This window comes from Macaca nemestrina, chromosome 12 (assembly GCF_043159975.1).
Source record: "Macaca nemestrina isolate mMacNem1 chromosome 12, mMacNem.hap1, whole genome shotgun sequence".
Lineage (NCBI taxonomy): Eukaryota > Metazoa > Chordata > Mammalia > Primates > Cercopithecidae > Macaca > Macaca nemestrina.
In genome coordinates, this window is record NC_092136.1 from 8560782 (window position 1) to 8583163 (window position 22382).

A 22382-nucleotide genomic window follows, 5' to 3' on the forward strand; every position below is an offset into this window, starting at 1 on the left:
ACCTGGCCCGGGGCGGGGCGGGAGAAGAGGGAGGCCGAGGGCAGGACCGCTAAGATCACAGGGCCCCAAACACACGGGGCACTAACGAGAGGAGAGCCTGCCGCCCTCCCGCCACTGCGCTGCTCTAAGTGGTTGGTGAGGTGCGCTGTCTCTTAAACGATCTTTCCCCTCGGCACCACTCCAGCTAGCCTTTGGGACGCGCCCAATCCCAGCCCCCGGAGCCGGGACCGACTCCTTCCTGTCACCCCAGATTCGAGAGCGGGGTCATCTTTGTGTAGGCGAGAGGAAGGCGGACAGCGCCCCCTGTGACGGGGAGGACTGGTTGGGCGGCGCTTAACGGACTAACCTGAACTTGGCTGCTCTAAGTCTCTTAAGATTGCCAGTTTCAGCCTCAAGCTTGAAGGAGGCTGGAGATGGAGACTGGTCTTGAAAAGAGTCCAGGAGAGGCGAGGGCTGGGAGACAAACGGGTGCAAACGTATTGGTGGGAAGGACACCCAGAAATGGGTGCTGGGGATGAGGACACAAAGGTAAAGCAGGAGGAGCTGCAGGATCCTTGGAGGAAATGGTCATCCTCATCCCCGGGATACAGGGCAAAGAGTGTATGGTGGAAAGGAAGTCGGGGACGAGCAGAGAAGGCCTAAAATAGGACTCGGAAGGTCGGGGGTCAGAGGCCTAGAGGAAGGAGGACTGTAAGTAAGAGGTGCTTGGGCACCCTGGCAGTTGGGGAGGCCTGAGATGGGCACGTGGTTGGGTTCCGGGGCGGAGGAGCAGGCTGCGGGTTAAGAAGCCCAGACACAGGTAGAGGGGAGAACAGTTCGTCATTTTTGTGGCTAATCGGAAGTGGGAGACCCCCAGGGAGGTTGAAGATGGAAACCCTACAAAGGGTTTCAACCTGAGAAGCCTCAAGGACACGTATAACTGAGTTGGACACAGGCGACCCGCCAGGGTTCGAAGCAGCACCCGGCATCTAGCTGCTATACCGGAAGTCGTGAGACGCAGGTCTCCAGGCTGTGAGGAAGGGAGAGGTGGGCGCCGGAGCTCCAGGCCCGCCCCTCAGGACTGTGCCTAGCCCACGGCGCAGTAGCCCCACCCGGGCTAAATTGGACCAATGGGCTCCGGCTCCCGCCTCCTGCCCGCCGCGGCCTTATAAGGAGCCTGAAGCCGGCGGTCGGGCTGACCCCGCCCCCTCGAGTCTCATGTCCTAATAAGGACATCTAGGGCATCCCGCGGCTGGGAGCGCGTCTCCAGGGTAACTGCGAAGCCCCCTCCCTCTCCCCGTTGCTCTTGGAAACTCTAAGGCTCGGAAAAGGGGGCACTAGCGTCTTCATGCAGGGCCGCTCGCGGGAGGCGGGGGTCAAGCTGCTGTCTCCACCTGGAGCGCCGGGAGCCCAGGCGGGGGCGGTGCAGTGGAATGTCCCCGACTACAACCCCCGGCATGCTCTGCAAGGTACTCCACTCCCTGGCATCGCTCTCCGTTTACACCCTTAATTCCGTTTATAGGATTAGAGTCCCCAGTTCCCTTTCTGGGTTTGCCTCTGGCTTGTTTGCGACCCAGTCTTCTCTTCCTGCAGAGTGTGAGGCTGTGATCACTGTTCTAGGACAACAAAATCATCCCGGAGTCCCCCGCTCGTTTTTTTTTTTAAGGCATATACTACCATAGATTCTGTCTCAGTTTTTCAGGTGTTAGAATAACCACGTATCTGGCTATCAACTCGAGAGCTGGGTGCAAGTCTGGCTTAATATCTATTTTTGCTCAGTGGCACGTAAAAGGCACATAAAGAAGCTTTGAATTGAATGCACAAAGCCTCGTCTTTACCCTTTATCGCCTCATGACTTTGCCAAACATCTTTAAACAAGAACAAAGCTCTCAGAGATTTGCTTGTACCTTTCCCCTGTGCCTTTTCCTCCTATTCTTATTTTACTGACGTTGCACATGGCTTTTTTTTTCAGGAGACGAGTGGCTTTGCACATGTGGAGTACTAGTGTTATCCGACCGATGACGCCTTCATACTTGTGATTTTCTTTGCTTTAGGTCGGGATTCCAGGCTAATCAATAGTTGCTTCGATTCAGAAAAGCAAAACCCTAACCTCACTCAAGAATTTCAGGCCAACGGATCCAGATAATACCAGATGGGTCTTAAGAAAGCCGTTTTGCTGCGGGATAAAGAGCCGCTTACTCGGGGATCGTTTTCGGGTCATTTTACTGAGCGCCACCTCGCCGGGTTCAGAGCGGTTCCTGGGAAATTGGACCAATGGGCTCGCGCTGCGCGGTGCGGTGCCGCCCGGAACCCGGGCCTACATTTCCCCGCATGCACTGCAGCTCCGGGCTGGCCGGCGGGAAGACTCCGTTACCCAGCGAGCGAGCGAGGCGGCGGCGCAGGGCCCGCGGACTCCATTTCCCGTCGGCCCGCGGAGGGAGCGCCGGAAGCCCGCCCCGCCCCTCATTGTGCGGCTCCTACTAAACGGAAGGGGCCGGGAGAGGCCGCGTTCAGTCGGGTCCCGGCAGCGTCTGCAGCGCTCTTGTCTACTGCGGCTCTCGGTGCCCGCTCCTTTTCGTTTCCGGAAACATGGTGAGCGGCAAGCCACGACGCCCGAGGGAGGCGGCTGCGGGTCGGTCGCCTGCGCTCAGGAGGCGACGGGGGAGCGATGTCCGCAACCCCTCCCCCAGCGCCCCGGGCGGGATGAGGGTCTCGCACGGAGGGGCGGGCGGTGCCGGAATGCGCGTGCGCGCCCGTGGGCGCCGGGGAGGGCCGGTCTGGACGTCGCTCGCGCGCCCCCTGGGCTCCCCTCCCCCACCCGCTGGTGCGCCCGCGCGGAAACCGGCCGTGGGGGGAGGGGTCCGGGGCGCGCGCTGGCGCGCCCCTCGCGGAACGACCAGCGTCGTGCGTTTCTTAGGGGCGCGCTCTCGACTGCAGCACGCGGCGTCCAAACCCGGCCCGGGGGCGGCGAGGGAAAAGCGCGCGAGAGATCTCGGCGCGCGCGCCCCACCCAAGGCTGTTCCTGTCTGCGCGTCACCCTCCCTCGGCAGCCGGGTCCGTCTCGGGAGCAGGTGGCAGGGATGCCTGCGCCCGGGAGGGGCGGGCGCTGGCGCGGCGAGGGGGGATGCTGGGAAGACGGGGTCCCGGTTGGGGCGTGGGTGCCTGCGATTAGGGCCTTGCACCGCAAGGCTTAGAGGGGGCATCGCAGAGACCGCAGCGCCTTCGGGAGCACATCTAACGAGCTGCGTTCTCACCCGTGCATTGGGCGAGGGCTGGAAAGGCGCTGTCTGCCGGCGCGTGCGCGCACGCTCAGGCCCGGCCGCGGGTGCCGAAGCCCTGGGCCAGCCAGGCCTTCCCGGATGGGCCTGAGGGTGGAGCCGAGTTTAGGGAAGTGACCCAGTCGGGCACCGCCCGGAAACCACCCCGCCCCCTGTATACTGCCCGAGGGCTGAGAAAACCGAAGGTTATGTAGCGTGCCCAGGCTCCTGCCTGCAGCAGATAGGTCTGATACATCCGTTGTTTTAAGGTGATTCCACAGGGTTAGGGACCTGGAGATGCTGCTGCTTTTCGGGTACGCCGTTCTCTATTGGGGAGGAGGGGGCCGGACCTAGTAGATCTCCTTTCCCCGCCTACTCCGGAAGCTACCGAGTCACGTGGCCGGCTTCCTCTGCAGCTCCGGGGAGTTCGGGGGACCAGATTTACCGTGGATTGCCCCCCCCTCCTGGCTCGGGCACTGCTAAGCACGACGCAGAGTAGGAGTTTAAAGATCGCGAGGCTTCTGGGCACTTGAGTTTGGCATGTTTTTACCAGCGACTTCTGGGGCCTAGCACTATTCCCGGAAGAAGGGAGTTGTCGGGCAGGGTCCTTACTGGGGGTTGTGATTCTTGTTTTGGTTGGGAAAGACCCTAGGAGGGAACAGGGGTCGTTTCTGTAGTAACACTGCATCAAGCAGTTCTGGTGGGTTTGTTGTAACTGTTAGTGTCCTTGGGGTCCCATCTAGCATTGTGGGGTCTTGGCTCTTTCTGAAGAGGAGTCTTGGCTCAGGCGTTTGGGTCCTCCATATCTGAAGTTCTAAGTCACCAGTTTTATCCAAAGGCTGAGAGCAAATACGGTGAGTAGCAAGTGAGTCAGTAGCCGGTGGATCTTTTAATTCTGGGTTCACATTTTGGTCAAGGCTCTGCTTTTCACGAGTTTTCCATTTCTGTCCCGTAAAATGAGGGAAGGGGTTGTTGAACTAGGTGATCAGAGGCCATGGCTGCCATTCTGAGGTTGTGTCCCATCTGGTTCTTTGAGAGTGGCTTGGGTGGAAAAACTAGTGACTTGCCTTGGGAAGGGCACTAGTGACCACTCAAGACGCGGACTGGGATCTTCTGAGAAAACAAGGGGCAGTTCCCTAGGGTCTTTTTCTTGATGAGGTATACGTGGCGTGTCTCCCAGGCCTCCGGTGTGGCTGTCTCTGATGGTGTCATCAAGGTGTTCAACGACATGAAGGTGCGTAAGTCTTCAACGCCAGAGGAGGTGAAGAAGCGCAAGAAGGCGGTGCTCTTCTGCCTGAGTGAGGACAAGAAGAACATCATCCTGGAGGAGGGCAAGGAGATCTTGGTGGGCGATGTGGGCCAGACTGTCGACGATCCCTATGCCACCTTTGTCAAGATGCTGCCAGACAAGGACTGCCGCTACGCCCTCTATGACGCAACCTATGAGACCAAGGAGAGCAAGAAGGAGGACCTGGTGTTTATTTTCTGGTGAGCTCATTCTGGCACTACTTCTTGTCACCTACCCTCTTTCCCATGATGGGAACTTCTGTGGATCCTGGTCAACCCAGAAAGGTGTGGGTTTGGATTGGGAGGGGGTTGTAACAAAAGACTCCTCACTGCCAGCCCAAGGGTTTCTCAAAGTCACCTATGGCTTTGCTGTTGCTGCGAGTTGCCTGACTCATGTTTCTGTTCAGGGCCCCTGAGTGTGCGCCCCTTAAGAGCAAAATGATCTATGCCAGTTCCAAGGATGCCATCAAGAAGAAGCTGACAGGTAAGGGCCAGCATTGGTGCTGAGTGCCTTTCTGCTGTGACCTTGGCTGCAGGGTAGGGTGAACAGCACCCAGAGAGGGTCCGCCCCCTTCACTGCCTGCTTGTTCCTTCCATCTGCTTTGATTGGCTCCTTCCCAGCCACAGAAACTACCCCCACCCCAGTGCTTACTGCTCACAGATGCTCCCCTTTTTCCTTACAGGGATCAAGCATGAATTGCAAGCAAACTGCTACGAGGAAGTCAAGGACCGCTGCACCCTGGCAGAGAAGTTGGGGGGCAGTGCTGTCATCTCCCTGGAGGGCAAGCCTTTGTGAGCCCCTTCTGGCCCCCTGCCTGGAGCATCTGGCAGCCCCACACCTGCCCTCGGGGGTTGCAGGCTGCCCCCTTCCTGCCAGACCGGAGGGGCTGGGGGGATCCCAGCAGGGGGAGGGCAATCCCTTCACCCCAGTTGCCAAACAGACCCCCCCACCCCCTGGATTTTCCTTCTCCCTCCATCCCTGACGGTTCTGGCTTTCCCAAACTGCTTTTGATCTTCTGATTCCTCTTGGGTTGAAGCAGACCAAGTTCCCCCCAGGTACCCCAGTTGTGGGGGAGCCTGTATTTTTTTTTTAACAACATCCCCATTCCCCACCTGGTCCTCCCCCTTCCCATGCTGCCAACTTCTAACCGCAATAGTGACTCTGTGCTTGTCTGTTTAGTTCTGTGTATAAATGGAATGTTGTGGAGATGACCCCTCCCTGTGCCGGCTGGTTCCTCTCCCTTTTCCCCTGGTCACTGCTACTCATGGAAGCAGGACCAGTAAGGGACCTTCGATTAAAAAAGACAATAATAAAAAGGCTCATTAATGGGATGTGTATTTCAAGGTTGGGGCCCAGGAGACTTTGGAGGGGGGGTGCACTGGGAGAATGGTGCTATCTCTCTTCTCTGTACCCCATACCCAGCCAGTCCCTGCACACCCTTATCTGGCTCCAGTGATTGGCTGAGACACCTTTCTGATGGTCACCATTATTCTGTTGGTGGGGCTGTGATCGACACTGGACTGGGCTGTTTAAGGAGTGGTGCTGGCTACAGGGGTGTTCCAGCGGAAGTGGTTTATGCCTGAACTGGGTGCTCTGTAGCCTTGCCTGGATGGGCAGTGAGGTCCATCTGATAGTCTTTTCTGTCCCTTCCTAGGTGTGGGCTGATAGACAAGTCACAGGTAGCTTAAAGGGTCGGTTTGGTTTGCTGTCTTCCCTGCATGGCTGACTCAGGTTTATGAGGGTCAGGTTCAGTGGTTGCTGTGAGTCAGCCCAAGTTGAGCCTTTGACCTCCTCTAGATGTGGCTGGAGTCCTTTCAGGGTGGGGCCAGCCAGGTGGAGCCCAGGACTTCAGACCCAGGTGTCTTGAGCACCGCCTCCCTATGTTTAACCAAAAGGGTGTTGCCGGTACCCTGAGCCTTTTGCCAGCATTGCTATGGGTTGTTTCCAGCCTGTACTTTGGGCTTTCACCTGCCCAGCAGGCAAAGACATCCAAGAAATCTGGCCCTAGGGTGAGGTGAATTGGGAGTGGTAATGGGGCATCTATATCTCCTCTCTAATTAACTGAGCCGAGAAGGGAAGAGGCCGCCTGGTGTTAACAGTTGGCTCCTTACCTCTCAGGAGCTTGTGAGTGGTTCTGGGAGGAAGGGCTAGATCCCTTTTGTGGTTAGGAAATAACGTGTGGAGAACTTGCAATTCATTCTTGTGCTAGGGTTTATGGGGGTGGGGGCAAACCTGGAAGACACTTCTGGGGTTCCTGTATCCCAACTTCTGGGTGTCGCGCCTTCCCACAGGAGCTTGCTGTCACTGGAGAGAGGGCTGAGGATACTGCGGGGTGCCCTCCTTGGTGTACCCAGGATCTGATCATACTGCCTTGGCAGAAGGTGTACCTGGTGGACCCTTGAGCTGTGGGAAGGGAAGCAAGGACAATAGGCCTCCTTGCTACAAAACCAGGGTTTTTATTTGTGAAGGAGAACAGGCTGGGATCAAGAGAGCTATGATTCCTTCAAAGCCCTGGGTGAGAGAGGAGGCTGTTCCTCAGCTTCCTGGGGAGGGGTGTTGGGGTCCCTGGGGCTCTGCTGACCTGTGGCCAATCATGATGCCTATGCTGCCCTGTGTCTTGCAGGGCCTGGCACCTTTGGTGGTGGTAGTGGTAGGGGGTTTGGGCTTTCCCTGGGAGGATGTGGGGCAGAGTGAGGGTGTGGCTAGTGGCACTGTGCTAGAGAAGGAGACATCTTGCCAGAGAGAGGGGTCTGGGATACCCTGGTCACTGGAGATCCCAGAGCAGGGTCTGGCTGAGCTCTGGCTGCTCTAAGGCTCCCCCTTTAGGGCGACAAGGGTGTTCCGGAGAATCAGGGTGCTGGCCTGCAGAGGAGAAACAGGTCCTTGAAGTACTCTGCTCCTTGAGTCAGGCTGCCATTCTTTCTGCACTGTAGATACCCCCTTGCTCCCCACACCCCTGCTCTGTGCAATAACAGTTGCTGTTAATTGGGTCTTCCTACCGAGAAGGCATGGGTCGTGAGCCAGGGAAGCATGACCCCAAGCCTTAGCTGAGGCTGCTCTCATCCACACACGCACGCATGTACATGCAGACACCCACATATGCACATACACGTGTGCACATCCACACGTGCACGCACACCTTGGTGCCTGGGGGAGGGAGGGAGGGAGGTGGGAGGGCTCACCTTGGCGTGTTTGAGCTCCAGCTCTGCCAGCTCAATGAGATTCTTTCGAAAAGAGGAGACCCGGCGGGACTTGAAGTCCATGAGCTCTGGAGAGGAAGGGAAGAGGCATGGGAACCTGGGCAGGGCATGTGGCCCCAGGCTGGGGCCGGGGGGCTGCGGGCTCACCTTGCTTGGCGGAGTCGGAGAGGCGCTCGAAGCGTTGGCAGCACAGCTGCTGGTGGCTCTCGGCGGGGCGGACCTCCCGGTTCCTGGTGCGCGCCTTGTCCAGCGCCTTGTTGGCATTCTCGTAGTCGGCCAGTGCCCGCAGCCGCCGGTACAGCAGGTCCTAGGACCACGGGCACAGGGTCACTGCTTCCCTGTCCTGGCTTCCAGGCCTGAGCGTTGCTCTGGGGCTGCCTCTCACCTTTGCTGCCTGTGAGTCGCGCATGTAATACCTCAGCATGTCTGACAGCTTCAGGTCCTGGTCGGAAGCCACTCGGCCCTCCAGCTTCTGCATCAGAAAGGTGGGCACTGGGAAGGGAGCTTGTCAGAGGGGCAGCTAAGGGGTGGGAGGCACCGTTTCATGTAAATATCCAGCAAAGAGGCCTTAGGTAACTGTTCCAGGTCAGGCCTGGTGTTGAGGGGCGCAGGCCAGGGAAGGCTTCACAGAGGAAGTGGGATCTAATCTGGATCTCAGGGACTAAGAGCCAGACAGGGAGCCGAGGGCTTGGCAGCTGTGCAAACGCGGCTATGTGTTCAGGGAACCTTTAGTTCAGGGAGGGCACTTGGGCAAAGCAGGGAAGGGAGGCAGTGGCTGGAGCACAAGAGGCTGAAAGTGGAAGCTCAGGACTTTGGGAGCTTCCAGAAGGGGCAGGGTCTCTGAAGGGCCTTGAGCAGGGAAGAGATGCAGTCCAATAGACGTTTTAGGAAGACAGCAACACTCCAGTGACTTCTTGGGGAAGAGTGGGGGATGTGTGTACCCAGGCAGTGTGCTGGCAGCTGGGTGCAGCCTGCCAGAGATTTGGGCACATCCTTGTGCCTCCCAACTCTCCCCTGCTGCACACACGTATGTACACGCGTGCGCACCCCCCCACACACACACGAAGCTGGATCCTTGTCTTCAGCCCAGCTCTCGTTAAACTAGTCTGGAGTGTGAGCCCAGCTTGCCACTGGGCCCAAGTTATCACTGAACCCAGGATGATCCTGGAGCTCTTCCCTCTGCCAGGACTCATCTTCCCTGCAAAGATCACCAGGAAAGCTTTTGAGCACAGAAGGCAGTACTCACCCTCAGCCTTTCAAAGAGCTCTGCCAATTTGAGGAAGCTCCTAGGAAGTAGTAGGGAGGAGTTAGGGTAGGGGGCTGAGGAACAGCCCAAAGCCTATCTGTCTCAGTCCCTCCTTGAGAGTCTCCCTCTCGCCTTTCCCTCCCAACACCCTCCCCCAACAGGAGAGCCTACACCTCCCACCTAGAGCTGACAGTAGACATCTACAGAGTGACCCCTCATGGGAAGACATGGTATTACAGGCATAGGGAGAGGGTAGGGGTGGAGGGAGTCCTCACGTCCTTAGCTGGTTGACTTCCTGTGTTCCCAGACTGCTCAGCGCAGCTGAGATAGGGATATAATCATCTGCCAGGCCTGTTGGGGGAACAGCCCCCATCAGAGCCCCTACATCTGCACGTCAAGCCCTGGTGCCTGTGGCCACAGACAAACAAGGCATGCCCTGCTCTCTTCTCTCCCCCAAGGAGTTGAACCACTGGGGAGAGGGGCTGTGGGATCCAGGACCCCTTGGACCTTGCGTACACTTGTGGGCACGCATGACGCGGTCGGCCCGCAGGCAGGCATCTCGGATACGGGTGTGATACTCCAACAGGAAGGTCCTCTCATGCTCAAAGAAGTCATCCACCTCCTAAGGGAGCCAGGCAGGACCCCATTTACACTGGGTCACCAAGGAGCTTGGCAGCACAGGCACGCAGGGTTGGCAAAATCTCCTTCCAATCCAGGCCAGGCCCCACCAGTGGCTTCCTTCCCACACCCAGCCTGAGCCTCAATCCGTACTGTGGACTTGAGGTGCTGGATTGAATCTGGAGAGGAGCTCCAGGGGTTACCTTGAGCCCTGACATGCCCGTGATGAGGGCTTCATCCGCAGACTTCACGATATTCCTCAGAAACCCTCCGAGGAGCTCCTTCCTGTTCTTCCCCCGGACACTCAGCTGAGGCACACAGGGAGGGTATGATGCTGGGGTGGGCGTTCTCGCCTCCCATGCCGAGTCACAAGCCACTCACGGAGCTGTGACACAGGCTTGGGCCCACTGGGGCCCCTTCTCCAGCACTGCCACCCCTGGGTGCCTCCCCACCCAAGCTAGACTCCGGCCCCAGGGCCAGGGATTCGGCCCAGCTCACATCCTGTCCATATTCCAAAAACACAAAGAAGTTGTGGTCTCGACGCAGGGTGGGGTGGGCCGCCAGGCGCTGTAGAAAGACTTCGTGCATCGCAACTGTCTTCTTAAAGATGGCCAGGTACTCCCTGCGAGAGTGGCAGCGGCTCACGGGCCCTCCTCAGCCCCCATCATCCTGCCTGCCCCCTTTCTGGGGTCAGAGGTCAGGGTCTCTAAACATTCATGGGGGGATAGCTGATGAAGATAGCTGGGGAGGGCTGGGAAAGGAGGGGGCACTCACGCTTCCAGCTCCTGCTTCATCTTGGCAAACTCTTCCCGAGTGACAGAGCTGTCCCCCTCGCCCAATTTCTGTAGCTTTTCCCTTGAAGCCTCAAAGTCTGGCCTCGGAGGGGCTGGGGGGATCTGCTCAAAGGAGGGATGGAGCTAGGAGACCTCTCACTGCCGAGACGGCCGCCATAGCCTTTGGTCCTCACCCAAGTGCTCTGCCTGTCCCTCCCAGCCCCTGCCCGGCCCCTCCTCACGATGAGGCCGGCGTACTCCTCGTTCTCCACGTAGGCGTCATGCAGCCAGATGAACTCCTCGTGCTGCCGCACGACTGAGAACTCGGTCTGGGCGAAGTGAGGGAGGCAGCTCTGGAAGCAGGAAGGCCGTCTGAGGTACCCTCTCTGCCCCAAGCCCTGCCTCAGCAAGTCTCCTGGGCACCCACTTTTGGGCCCCCCTCATCCCACATCCCAGGGAGGACCAAGTTAGAGCTCAGGTGTGCGTGATTTCATTTAGAATCGTGGATGGGGATGATTAGGACTCGGGGCCTCAGGAAGAGGCACCCAGAGCCTAGTTAAGATGCTTGCTTTCCAGGAAGGGCTGAGGGCAAGTGCCAGGTGGAGGAACAGTGCCCACAGGCTGTGTTGGCACGTGCCTACCACCCCTGGGGGATGCCTCCTGCGGGCAGCCACCAGGACCTTTCCTCGAGCCCCGCACTGCCTCACCTTGGTTTGAACAGTGAATTTCACCTTGTCCCGCTCACTCACTGCGTCAGAGATCTCCACCTGTAAGGAGCTGTCTCCCTGCAGATCCACCGATGCACAGGAAGGCTGCGGAGGAGGGGAGGTCTCTGGCCTAGCTGAGCATGGCCCCTTTGCCCTTCCTCACCCTGCAGGCCTTCTGGTCCACCTGCAGAACCCTCTTTAGCAGCACTGCTTCAGCAATGCCCCAGGTCACCAGAGAGGGGTCCTGATAAGGCACTGACCTGAGCTTTGCAACTGCCAAAACATTTTAACCCTCCCATCCTTGGAGGCAGGCAGAAAACTTCCCATTTGACAGATATTGAAGCTGAGACAACCAGAGATGGCGGCCCATTTGCAGCTGGTCTAGTGATGTCTCCTTCCCGGATGGAGATCCCTGCATCTGTCCCCTCCGCCTGGCTGCCCGGCATGAAGGAATTGACCCTGAGGTCACTGGTCACTGTTTACAGGGTTATCTCTACATGGTTTCTCCCTCTTTTTTTTTTTTTGATAGTGTCTTGCTCTGTCACCCAGGTTGGAGTGCAGTGCCGTGAGGGGAAGTAAATTGTCTAAGGTTATGCAGCTGCAAAGCGACGGTGCCAGGTCGAAACCCAGTTGTTGTTTTTGTTTGTTTGCTTGTTTTTTTTAGATGGAGTCTTACGCTGCCCAGGCTGGAGTGCAGTGGAGCGATCTCTGCTCACTGCAACCTCCATCTCCCGGGTTCAAGCGATTCTCCTGCCTCAGCCTCCCAAATAGCTGGGACCACAGGCGTGCACCACCATGCCCAGCTAACTTTTGTATTTTTAGTAGAGATGGGGTTTCACCATGTTGGTCAGGCTGGTCTCAAACTCCTGACCTCAAGTGATCCACCTGCCTCGGCCTCCCAAAGTCCTGGGATTACAGGCATGAGCCACTGTGCCCAGCAAAACCCAGTTTCTTAATTTCCAACCCCATGTACTTTCTCAGTTACTTGCCCACCCCTTCCCCAGCCGGCTACTCAGGCATCCCTTAACCAGGGCTTCAAGTGAGTTGGGTGAGACATTTTCACCTCTCTTGGGGGGGGGGTTGCCAAAACCATTCCATTTACTACTTTTGATGCCAAGAGGCAACAGCTTACATGCAAAGCACGTGTATTTCTTCAAGTGAAAAGATCAACAAGACACCAAGCTACTAGCTCATTCTTGCATTGAGTTATTCAATATGTATTTATTTATTTTTGAGATAGGGTCTCGCTCTGTCACTCAGGCTGTAATGCAGTGGTGCCATCATAGCTCACTGCAGCCTCCAACTCCTGGGCTCAAGTGATCCTCCTGCCTCTGCCTCCCAGGTACCTGGGACTACAGGCATGTACCACCATGCCAAGTTTTTTTTGTGTTTTTTTTTTTTTTTTTTTTTAGAAACAGGGTCTTGCTCTGTTGCCCAGGCTGGTCTCAAACTCCTGGGCTCAAGCAATCCTCCCACCTCAGCCTCCCAAAGGGCTGGAAGCAACATGCATTTATTGAATACCTACTGTGTCCACACCATAGTGCCAAGTGATATTAGGGGGAAGAGAAGAGGCTTAAGAATCACTCTGCCTTTCAGCATTGCTCACCAGTATACAAGAGGCATCTGTCCCACCTCTCAATCTGGAGGCCTCCTCACTCTCTCCTCTCTCTGATTTTGGCACACTTTGGAGATGGTCCCTGAGATGGGGCTTGGTGATATGTGGGTCCAGAAACAGGCAAGACCTTGCCTGATGGTGGCCCATCTGCAGCTGGTCTAGTGATGTCTCCTTCCCGGATGGAGATCCCTGTATCTGTCCCCTCCGCCTGGCTGTCCGGCATGAAGGAATTGACCCTGAGGTCACTGGTCACTGTTTACAGGGTTATCTCTACATGGTTTCTCCCTCTTTTTTTTTTGATAGTGTCTTGCTCTGTCACCCAGGTTGGAGTGCGGTGCTGTGATGATCTCGGCTCACTGCAAACTCTGCCTCCCGAGTTCAAGAGATTCTCTTGCCTCAGCCTCCTGAGTAGCTGGGATTACAGGCGCGTGCCACCACTCCCACCTAAATTTTGCTCGAGCCCAGGAGTCTGAGACCAGCCTGGGCAACATGGTGAGACACCCTTCAACGCCCACCTCCACAAAAAAACTTTAAAAATTAGCTGGGCATGGTGGCACATGCCTATGGTTCCAGCTACTTGGGGGGCTGAGGTGGGAAGACTGAGCTTGGGAGGTGCAGGCTGCAGTGAGCCAGGATCTTGCCACTGCACTCCAACCTAGGTGACAGAGTGAGGAACTGTCTAAAGAAAACAAAAAAAACAAAAACAAAAAAAACTAAAGCTAATTTTTTTTTTTTTTTTTTTTTTTGAAATGGAGTTTCGCTCTTGTTCCCCAGGCTGGAGTGCAATGGTGCAATCTCGGCTCACTGCAACCTCGGCCTCCCCGGTTCAAGCAATTCTCCTGCCTCAGCCTCCCGAGTAGCTGGGATTACAGGCATCCACCACCACGCCTGGCTAATTTTGTATTTTTAGTAGACATGGGGTTTCTCCATGTTGAGGCTGGTCTCAAACTCCTGACCTCAGGTGATCTGCCCGCCTCCACCTCCCAAAGTGCTGGGATTACAGGCGTGAGCCACCGTGCCCAGCCTGGCCTATTCTTGTCTTTTTTTTTTTTTTTTTCCCTTTTGTGGAGAACGGGGTCTTGCTATATTACCCAGGCAGGTCTTGAACTCCTGGGCTCAAGCTATCCTCCCGCCTCTGCCTCCCTGAGAGCTGGGATTACAGGCGTGAGCCACCGCGCCTGGCCAGGCCTGGCCTATTCTTTTTTTTGAGACGAAGTCTCACTCTGTCACCCAGGTTGGAGTGCAGTGACGTGATCTCAACTCACTGCAACCTCTACCACCCAGGCTCATGGGATTCTCCTGCTTCAGCCTCCTGAGTAGCTGGGATTACAGGCGCACACCACCACTTCCAGCTCATTTTTGTATTTTAGCAGAGACGGGGTTTCACCATGTTGGCCAGGCTGGTCTTGAACTCCGGACCTCAGGTGATCCACCCGCCTTGGCCGCCCAAAGAGCTGGGATTACAGGTGTGAGCCACTGAACCCAGCCTATTCTGACCTGCCTATTCTTGAACTTCACAGAAATGCAGTTATGCATTGTGTATTCTTTTGTGCCCCTGTTCTTTAGAGAGCTCTCTCTATGTTGTTGAGTGGAGAAGTAGTTGTTTTCATTGCTGTGTCTTACTTCATTACATGATTATATCATAATGCATGTATCTACTGTTGATTATCATTTGGATTATTTCAAGTTTTTGGCTATTATGAATAAAGCTGCCATGAACAATTCTTTTTTTTTTTTTTGAGACGGAGTTTTGCTCTTGTTACCCAGGCTGGAGTGCAACGGCGAGATCTCAGCTCACTGCAACCTCCGCCTCCTGGGTTCAAGCAATTCTCCTGCCTCAGCTTCCCGAGTAGCTGGGATTACAAACACGCGCCACCATGCCTGGCTAATTTTTTGCATTTTTAGTAGAAACAAGGTTTCATTATGTTAGCCAGGCTGGTCTCAAACTCCTGACCTCAGGTGATCCGCCCGCCTCGGCCTCCCAAGGTGTTGGGATTATAGGCGTAAGCCACCGCGCCCGGCCAAGTTTATTTATTTATTTATTTATTTATTTAATTATTTATTGAGACAGAGTCTCGCTCTGTCACCCAGGCTGGAGTGTAGTGACGCAATCTTAGCTCACGGCAACCTCCACCTCCCAGGTTCAAGTGATTCTCCTCAGCCTCCTGAGTAGCTGGGGTTACAGGCGCCTGCCACCATGCCTAGATAATTTTTGTAATTTAGTAGAGATGGGGTTTTGCCATGTTGGCCAGGCTGCTCTTGAACTCTTGACCTCAAGTGATTTGCCTGCTTCGGCCTCCCAAAGCGCTAGCATTACAGGTGTAAGCCACCGCATCCAGCCATCTTTTGAGGACTTTTGACCTAAGTCCCCATTTCTGTTGGGTATGAGAAGTGCTTGTTCACAGGGAAGGCATATTATATGTTTAAAACACTTTAGTAAATACTGCCAAACAGGCCGGGCGCGGTGGCTCAAGCCTGTAATCCCAGCACTTTGGGAGGCCGAGACGGGTGGATCACTAGGTCAGGAGATCGAGACCATCCTGGCTAACACGGTGAAACCCCGTCTCTACTAAAAAATACAAAAAACTAGCCGGGCGAGGTGGTGGGCGCCTGTAGTCCCAGCTACTCAGGAGGCTGAGACAGGAGAATGGCCCAAACCCGGGAGGCGGAGCTTGCAGTGAGCTGAGATCCGGCCACTACACTCCAGCCTGGGCGACAGAGCGAGACTCCGTCTCAAAAAAAAAAAAAAAAAAAAAAAAAAAATACTGCCAAACAATTTTCTAAGGTGACTAAACCAATGTACACTGCCAGCAGCACTGTGTATGAAAGTTCCAGTTGCACTACATCCTTGCCAATACTTAAGAGTTGTTAGTCATTTTATCTTTCTCTCGCTCTCTCTTTTTTTTTTTTTTAAAGAAATGGGGTCCCACTAGTGTTGTCCAGGCTGGCCTTGAACTGGGCTCAGGCAATCCTCTGGAGTAGCTGAGAGTTGCTTTTGTGTACACGTATCAATTGACCTATTAAGTATGATAAACTTTGGACTCTCTGTTCCATTGGTCTATGTTTGTCCTTATGATAATATCTCACTGGCCTGATTACTGTAATCTGACAGGTGAGACTGGAAATCAGACAGTGTAAGGCCTCCACCTTTATTCTTTTTTTTCAAAATCATTTTAGCAATTATAGGTCCTTTACATTTCTACACATACTCGGCTTGTTAATTTCTACCCCTAAAAAATGTACTGGGATTTTTATTGTGATTGCATCGAATATACAGATCAGTCTGGGCACAAACCACTGTGACGGCTCGGAATTGTTAGTCTTTTTTACTTCCACCCTGTTAGTCAAGGCATGGTAATTGTGCATGGGAGTGTAACTGGTATTACCTGGTGAGGAATGATGTTGAGCGGCATTTTCTGTATTTATCAGTCATCTGCATATCTTCTTTTGTAAAGTGCCTGTTCAGTTCTCTGATTCTTTCCAGCCACCTCTTTGAAAGATCAGATTATCTGTTTTTCAGTAATTTGTAGGAACTCAGTTCCTGGGGACAAGTCCATTGTTGATTATACGTTTTGTATCTTTTCCTAGTCTATAGTTTGCCTTTGACTCTCTTAATGGTTCAAATGTTACAAGCTCAACATAAGAGTCCTTTATTTCTATGGTTAAGGCTTTTTATGTCCTGTTGAAGAAATCTTTGCCTACCCCAAGGTCATGAAGATATTCTATTTATTTTTCTAGAGGTATTACAGTTTAAGCTTACGCTTGAGTCTATAATCCATTTTCTTTTTTCTTTTTTTTTTTTGAGACAGGGTCTTGCTCTGTCGCCCAGGCTGGAGTGCAAATGATTCTCTTGCCTCAGCCTCCTGAGTAGCTGCGATTACAGGCGCCCGCCACAACGCCCAGCTAATTTCTGTATTTTTAGTAGAGATGGGGTTTCACTCTTTTGGCCAGGCTGGTCTCAAACTCCTGACCTCAAGTGATCCACCCTCCTTGGCCTCCCAAAGTGCTGGTATTACATGTGTGAGCCACCCCACCTGGCTATGATCTATTTTCAATTCATTCTCTTCATTTTAATTTTAATTTCTTTCTTTCTTTCTTTCTTTCTTTTTTTTGAGATGGAGTTTCACTCTTGTTGCTCAGGCTAGATTGCAATGGCAGATCTCAGTTCATTGCAACCTCGGCCTCCCAGGTTCAAGCAATTCTCCTGCCTCAGCCTCCTGAGTAGCTCAGATTACAGGTGCCCACCACCACGCCCAGCTCATTTTTGTATTTTTAGTAGAGATGAAGTTCACTATGTTGGCCAGGCTGGTCTCGAACTCCTGACGTCAGGCGATCCACCTGCCTTGTTCTTCCAAAGTGCTGGGATTACAGGCATCAGCCACCGTGCCTGGCCTAATTTTAATTTATTGAGATGGAGTCTCGCTTTGTCACCCAGGCTGGAGTGCAGTGGCGTGATCTTGGCTCACTGCAGCCTCCGCCTCCTGGGTTCACACAATTCTCTTGCCTCAGCCTCCCAAGTAGCTGGGATTACAGGTGTGCGCCACACGCCTGGCTAATTTTTGTATTTTTAGTAGAGATGGGGTTTCACCATGTTGGCCAGGCTGGTCTCAAACTCCTGACCTCATATGATCCACCTGCCTCAACCTCCCAAAGTGCTGGGATTACAGGCATGAGCCACCACGCCTGGCGATTTTCAATTTGTTTTGAATATGCAGTGTGAGGTATGGGTTGTGATTCATTGTGCCATGTGGCCAGCTATTTGAGCACTATTTGTTATAAACATTTTCCTTTTGCTATTGAATTGCTTTGGTGTACACATATCAATTGACCTATTAAAAGTGACAGGCCGGGCGCGGTGGCTCATGCCTGTAATCCCAGCACTTTGGAAGGCTGAGGTGGATGGATCACGAGATCAGGAGATTGAGACCATCCTGGCTAACACGGTGAAACCTCGTCTCTACTAAAAATACAAAAAAAAATTAGCCAGGTGCGGTGGCGGGCGCCTGTAGGGCCAGCTACTCGGGAGGCTGAGGCAGGAGAATGGCATGAACCCAGGAGGTGGAGCTTGCAGTCAGCCAAGATCTTGCCACTGCAATCTAGCCTGGGTGACAGCATGAGACTCCGTCTCAAAAAAAAAAAAAAAAAAAGAGTGTCACTCTTTGGACTCTCTGCTATGTTCCATTGCTCTAAATGTTTATCCTTATGATAATATCTCACTGTCTTGATTACCGTAACTTGACAGGCGAGACTTGAAATCACATAGTGCAAAGCCTCCAACTTTATCCTTTCTTTTCAAAATAATTTTGGCTATTATAAGTCCTTTACATTTCTACAGATATTCTGCTTGTTAATTTCTACCCCTAAAAAACGTACTGGGATTTTGATTGTGATTATATCAAATATATAGATCAATCTGGGAAGACTAGATCTCTTTGTAATTTTATAATTTATAATTTTTAATCTTCCAATCTAAAAACATGTAATATCTTTCCAATGATTTAGGTCATCTTTAATGTTTTGTAGTTTTCTGTGTAAAGGTCTTGCATGTCTTCTGTGAGATTTATTCCTAGGTATTTGGTGATTCTCTTTTTTCTTTGCTTTTTATTTTTATTTTATTTATTTATTTTTTTGAGACAGAGTCTTGTTCTTGTTGCCCAGGCCAGAGTGCGATGGCATGGTCTCGACTCACTGCAACCTCTGCCTCCTGGGTTCAAGCGATTCTCCTGCCTCAGCCTCCCAAGCAGCTGGGATTATAGGCGCCCTTTCTTTGCTTTTTAAATTATATTTTTAAAAGTTTCATCTTCTAATTGTATACAGAAAAACAATAGGCTGGGCATGGTGGCTCATGCCTGTGAACCCAGCACTTCGGAAGGCTGAGGCAGGAGAATCACTTGAGCCAAGGAGTTCAAGGCCAACCAGGGCAACATGGCGAAACCCCATGTCTACAAAAAAATACAAAAATTAGCCTGGTGTGGTGGCAAAGACATGTAGTCCCAGCTACTTAGGAGGCTGAGGCAGGAGGATCACTTGAGCCCAGAAGGTCAAGGCTGCAGTGAGCCATGATCACACCATCACACCACTGCACTCTAGCCTGGATGACAGTGCGGGTCCCTGCCTCAAAACAAAAAAAACAAAAAAAAAAACAAAAAAAAAGAAGAAAGGAAAAAAGGCCGGGCGAGGTGGCTCATGCACTTTGGGAAGCCAAGGCTGGTGGATCACCTGAGGTCAGGAGTTTGAGACCAGCCTGGTCAACATGGTGAAACCCCGTCTCTACTAAAAACACAAAAATTAGCCAAGTGTGGTGGCGGGGCGCTTGTAATCCCAGCTACTCAGGAGGCTGAGGCAGGAAAAACCCTTGAACCCGGAGGCAGAGGTTGTGGTAAGCCGAGATCGCCCCATTGCACTCCAGCCTGGGTGACAAGAGTGAAACTCCATCTCAAAAAAAAAGGAAGAACGAAAGAAAAAAAATCATACATTTTTATATATTTACTTTGTGTCCACGCAAATTTACTTGTTAATTTTAATAAATTTTTTAACTATCTTGCTGAACTCACTCACTTATTAATTTAATTGTTTGTGGATCCTTTTTTTTTTTTTTTGAGACAGGGTCTTGCTTTGTCATCCAGGATGGAGTGTGGTAATGCCACCTTGGCTCATGGCAGCCTTGAACTTCCAGGCTCAAGGGATCCTCCCACTTCAGCCTCCTGAGTAGCTGGGACTACAGGCATCTGCCACCATGCCTGGATAATTTTTGTATTTTTCGTAGAGATAGGGTCTCACTATGTTGCCCAGGTTTGTCTCGAACTCCTGGGCTCAAGAGATCTCCTAAATTAGGCCTCCCAAAGTGCAGGGATTACAGGTCTGAGCCACCTTCCTGGCCAGTTCTTTTGGATTTCCTACATATATAGTCCTATAATCTAAAATGATGACAGTTTTAGTTCTTCCTTTCCAACCTTTATTTCTTTTTACCACCTTATTATACTCGCCAGGACCTCCAGTACAATGTAGAAGTGATGATATGATGACATGTTCCTAATCTCATAGGGACTGCATTTAAAATTTAACCCCAAAGTGTTGTTAGATATATATTTTTTAATCAAGGGTATCTTAATGAAGCTTAATGGAACTCCCTGCTATGCCTAATTTGATGAGAGTATTGATTTTTATCAATCGTTTTTCCCTTGATTGAGATAATCATATGGATGTTCTTGTCATCTGTTTATGTGCTGAATTTCATTTGATTGATTTGCAAATGTTAAACTACCTTGCATTCCTGGAAGAAGGCCTTGTTCATGAAGTGTTATCCTTTTGTATATTGCTTATTCAGCTTGATAATTTTTTTTTTTTTTTGAGACAGGGTCTTGCTCTGTCACCCAGGCTGGAGTGCAGTGGTGTGATTATGGTTCACTGTAGGCCCAAACTCCAGGGCTCAAGCAATCTTCCTGCCTCAGTCTTCCAAAGTGCTGGGACTATAAGCATGAGCCACTGTGGCCAGCCTCAACCTTTTTCTTTTTTTAATTTTTGAGACAGAGTCTCACTCTGTTGCCCAGGCTAGAGTGCAGTGTTTATGATCACAGCTCATTGCAGCCTCAACCTGCTGAGCTCAAGTGATCCTCCTGCCTCAGCCTTCCAAGGAGCTGGGACTACAGGCATGTGCCACCATGCCTGGCTAATTTATTTATTTATTTATTTTTTTTGAGACAGAGTCTCACTCTGTCACCCACGCTGGAGCGCAGTGGCACGATCTCGGCTCACTGCAAACTCTGCCTCCCAGGTTCATGCCATTCTCCTGCCTCAGCCTCCCGAGTAGCTGGGACTACAGGCGCCCGCCACCACACCCAGCTAATTTTTTGTATTTTTAGTAGAGACGGGGTTTCACCGTGTTAGCCAGGATGGTCTCGATCTCCTGACCTCATGATCTACCCGCCTTGGCCTCCCAAAGTGCTGGGATTACAGGCATGAGCCACCACGCCCGGCCAACACCTGGCTAATTCTCAATTTTTCTGTAGAGATGGGGGTCTCTCTATGTTGCCCAGGCTGGTCTTGAACTCCGGGGTTCAAGCAATCCTCCTGCTTCAGCCTCCCAAAGTGCTAGGATTATAATCATGAGCCACTATGCCTGGCCCCCAGCTGCAACTTGATATTTTATGATTTTTGCATCTATGTTCATGAGAGATATTAACGTGTATTTTTCCTTTCTTGTAATGTTCCTAACAATTTTTTTATTGTGATAAAATATACATAATATAAAATTTACCATTTTAATCATTTTTTTTTTTTTTTTGAGATGGATCCTCACTCTGTTGCCCAACTAGAGTGCAGTGGTACAATCTTGGCTCACTGCAACCTCTGCCTCCTGGGTTCAAGTGATTCTCGTGCCTCAGCCTGCAGAGTAGCTGGCATTACAGGCACCCGCCACCATGCCCTGCTAATTTTTGTATTTTTAGTAGAGATGGGGTTTCGCATGTTGGCCAGGCTGGTCTTGAACTCCTGACCTCAGGTGATCCACCTGCTTCAACCTCCCAAAATGTTGGGATTACAGGTGTGAGCCACCGTGCCCGGCCCCATTTTAACCATTCTTAAGCACACAATTCAGTGGCATTAAGTCCATTCACATTGTTGTGCAATCCTCACCATCTGTATCTCCTCTTGACAGATATTAGTATCAAGGTTATGCTGTCCTCCTAAAATAAGACAGAAACTGTGCCTTCTGTTTTTTGGAATAATTTATATAAAAATGATATTTTCCCCCGTAATGTTTTGAAGAATTTACATGTGATTTTATTTGTGCTAGAAAGATATTTTTGGAAATATTTTAAATTACAGATTAAATGTCTATAATATGTATAGGACTACATAGATTTTCTATTCTTGCTTCAGGTTTGGTAAGTTGCCTTTTTCAATAAATTTGTCCATTGCATCTAAATTACCTAATTTGTTTGCCAAAAACTTGTTCATATCTACTCCTTCTTCTTTTGTCTGTAGTATTTCTAGTGATGTCGCCTTTATAATTCCTGAGAATGGTAATTAGTATTCTTCTCCTTCCTCTCCATCTCTCTCCTGCTCTCTCAATCTCTCTTTTGTCAGTCTTGCTAGTTTATTAATTTTATTAACATTTTCATAAAACCACTTTTGGCATTATTGATTTATTTATTTTCCCTATTGGTATGTTTATTTTCTATTTGTTGACTTCTTCTTTTTTTTTTTTTTTTTTTGGTTTGTTTGTTTAGTAGAGAGGAGGTCTCACTATGTTGCCCTGGCTGGTCTCAAACTCCTACTCTCAAGTGATCCTCCCCTTTTCACATTGGCCTCCCAAAGGGCTGGGATTACAGGCGTGAGACACTACAACTGGCCTTTGTTGATTTGTGTGCTTATCCTCTTATTCTTCTTTTTTTTTTTTTTTTTTTTTTTTTTTGAGACGGAGTCTCGCGCTGTGTCACCCAGGCTGGAGTGCAGTGGCGCGATCTCGGCTCACTGCAAGCTCCGCCTCCCAGGTTCACGCCATTCTCCTGCCTCAGCCTCCGAGTAGCTGGGACTACAGGCGCCCGCCACCACGCCCGGCTAGTTTTTTGTATTTTTAGTAGAGACGGGGTTTCACCATGTTAGCCAGGATGGTCTCGATCTCCTGACCTCGTGATCCACCCGCCTCGGCCTCCCAAAGTGCTGGGATTACAGGCTTGAGCCACCGCGCCCGGCCTA

The 22382-nt window shown here is 51.9% G+C and overlaps 2 protein-coding genes across 10 annotated transcripts in view; one reads left to right on the forward strand and one right to left on the reverse strand.

The window, feature by feature from the left end:
• On the forward strand, positions 1-5855 carry LOC105469597 (cofilin 1). 6 transcript variants are annotated; one of them, XM_011720872.3, is made up of 4 exons: positions 1-140; positions 4417-4724; positions 4931-5007; positions 5207-5855. In XM_011720872.3, exons 2-4 carry the CDS (start codon positions 4465-4467, stop codon positions 5317-5319), a joined length of 450 nt encoding a protein of 149 aa, XP_011719174.1. In that variant the 5' UTR covers positions 1-140; positions 4417-4464; the 3' UTR covers positions 5320-5855. The 6 variants fall into 6 exon arrangements, with proteins under 6 accessions (XP_011719174.1, XP_070930351.1, XP_070930350.1 ...); XM_071074250.1 differs by lacking the exon at positions 1-140 and adding an exon at positions 400-528; XM_071074249.1 differs by lacking the exon at positions 1-140 and adding an exon at positions 1422-1448.
• LOC105469598 (sorting nexin 32) overlaps positions 4602-22382 on the reverse strand; it is a 26398-nt gene continuing 8617 nt past the window's right edge. The window contains exons 2-14 of one of the 4 annotated variants that reach the window (XM_011720874.3): positions 11069-11173; positions 10604-10714; positions 10363-10484; positions 10087-10210; positions 9792-9896; positions 9487-9592; positions 9246-9321; positions 8971-9010; positions 8110-8196; positions 7872-8031; positions 7707-7792; positions 7284-7386; positions 4602-6927 (exon numbers count right to left, since the gene is read on the reverse strand). In XM_011720874.3, the coding sequence (XP_011719176.1) occupies positions 7333-7386; positions 7707-7792; positions 7872-8031; positions 8110-8196; positions 8971-9010; positions 9246-9321; positions 9487-9592; positions 9792-9896; positions 10087-10210; positions 10363-10484; positions 10604-10714; positions 11069-11173 (1176 nt within the window). In that variant the 3' untranslated portion in view covers positions 4602-6927; positions 7284-7332. Of the gene's footprint in view, positions 6928-6960; positions 7387-7706; positions 7793-7871; positions 8032-8109; positions 8197-8970; positions 9011-9245; positions 9322-9486; positions 9593-9791; positions 9897-10086; positions 10211-10362; positions 10485-10603; positions 10715-11068; positions 11174-22382 lie in introns of those variants that run through there. The other 3 variants (XM_071074248.1, XM_011720875.2, XM_011720873.2) reach the window with 3 other exon arrangements.

What these genes read in the sequence shown, in the direction of transcription:
- LOC105469597 (XM_011720869.3), top strand. Translation starts at nt 2,719, where the DNA reads ATGCGCGTGCGCGCCCGTGGGCGCCGGGGAGGGCCGGTCTGGACGTCG. An exon ending in CACCCTCCCTCGGCAGCCGG is followed by an intron (nt 3,034 to 4,416) that starts GTCCGTCTCGGG and finishes CGTGTCTCCCAG; the next exon opens with GCCTCCGGTGTGGCTGTCTC. An exon ending in CATCAAGAAGAAGCTGACAG is followed by an intron (nt 5,008 to 5,206) that starts GTAAGGGCCAGC and finishes TTTTCCTTACAG; the next exon opens with GGATCAAGCATGAATTGCAA.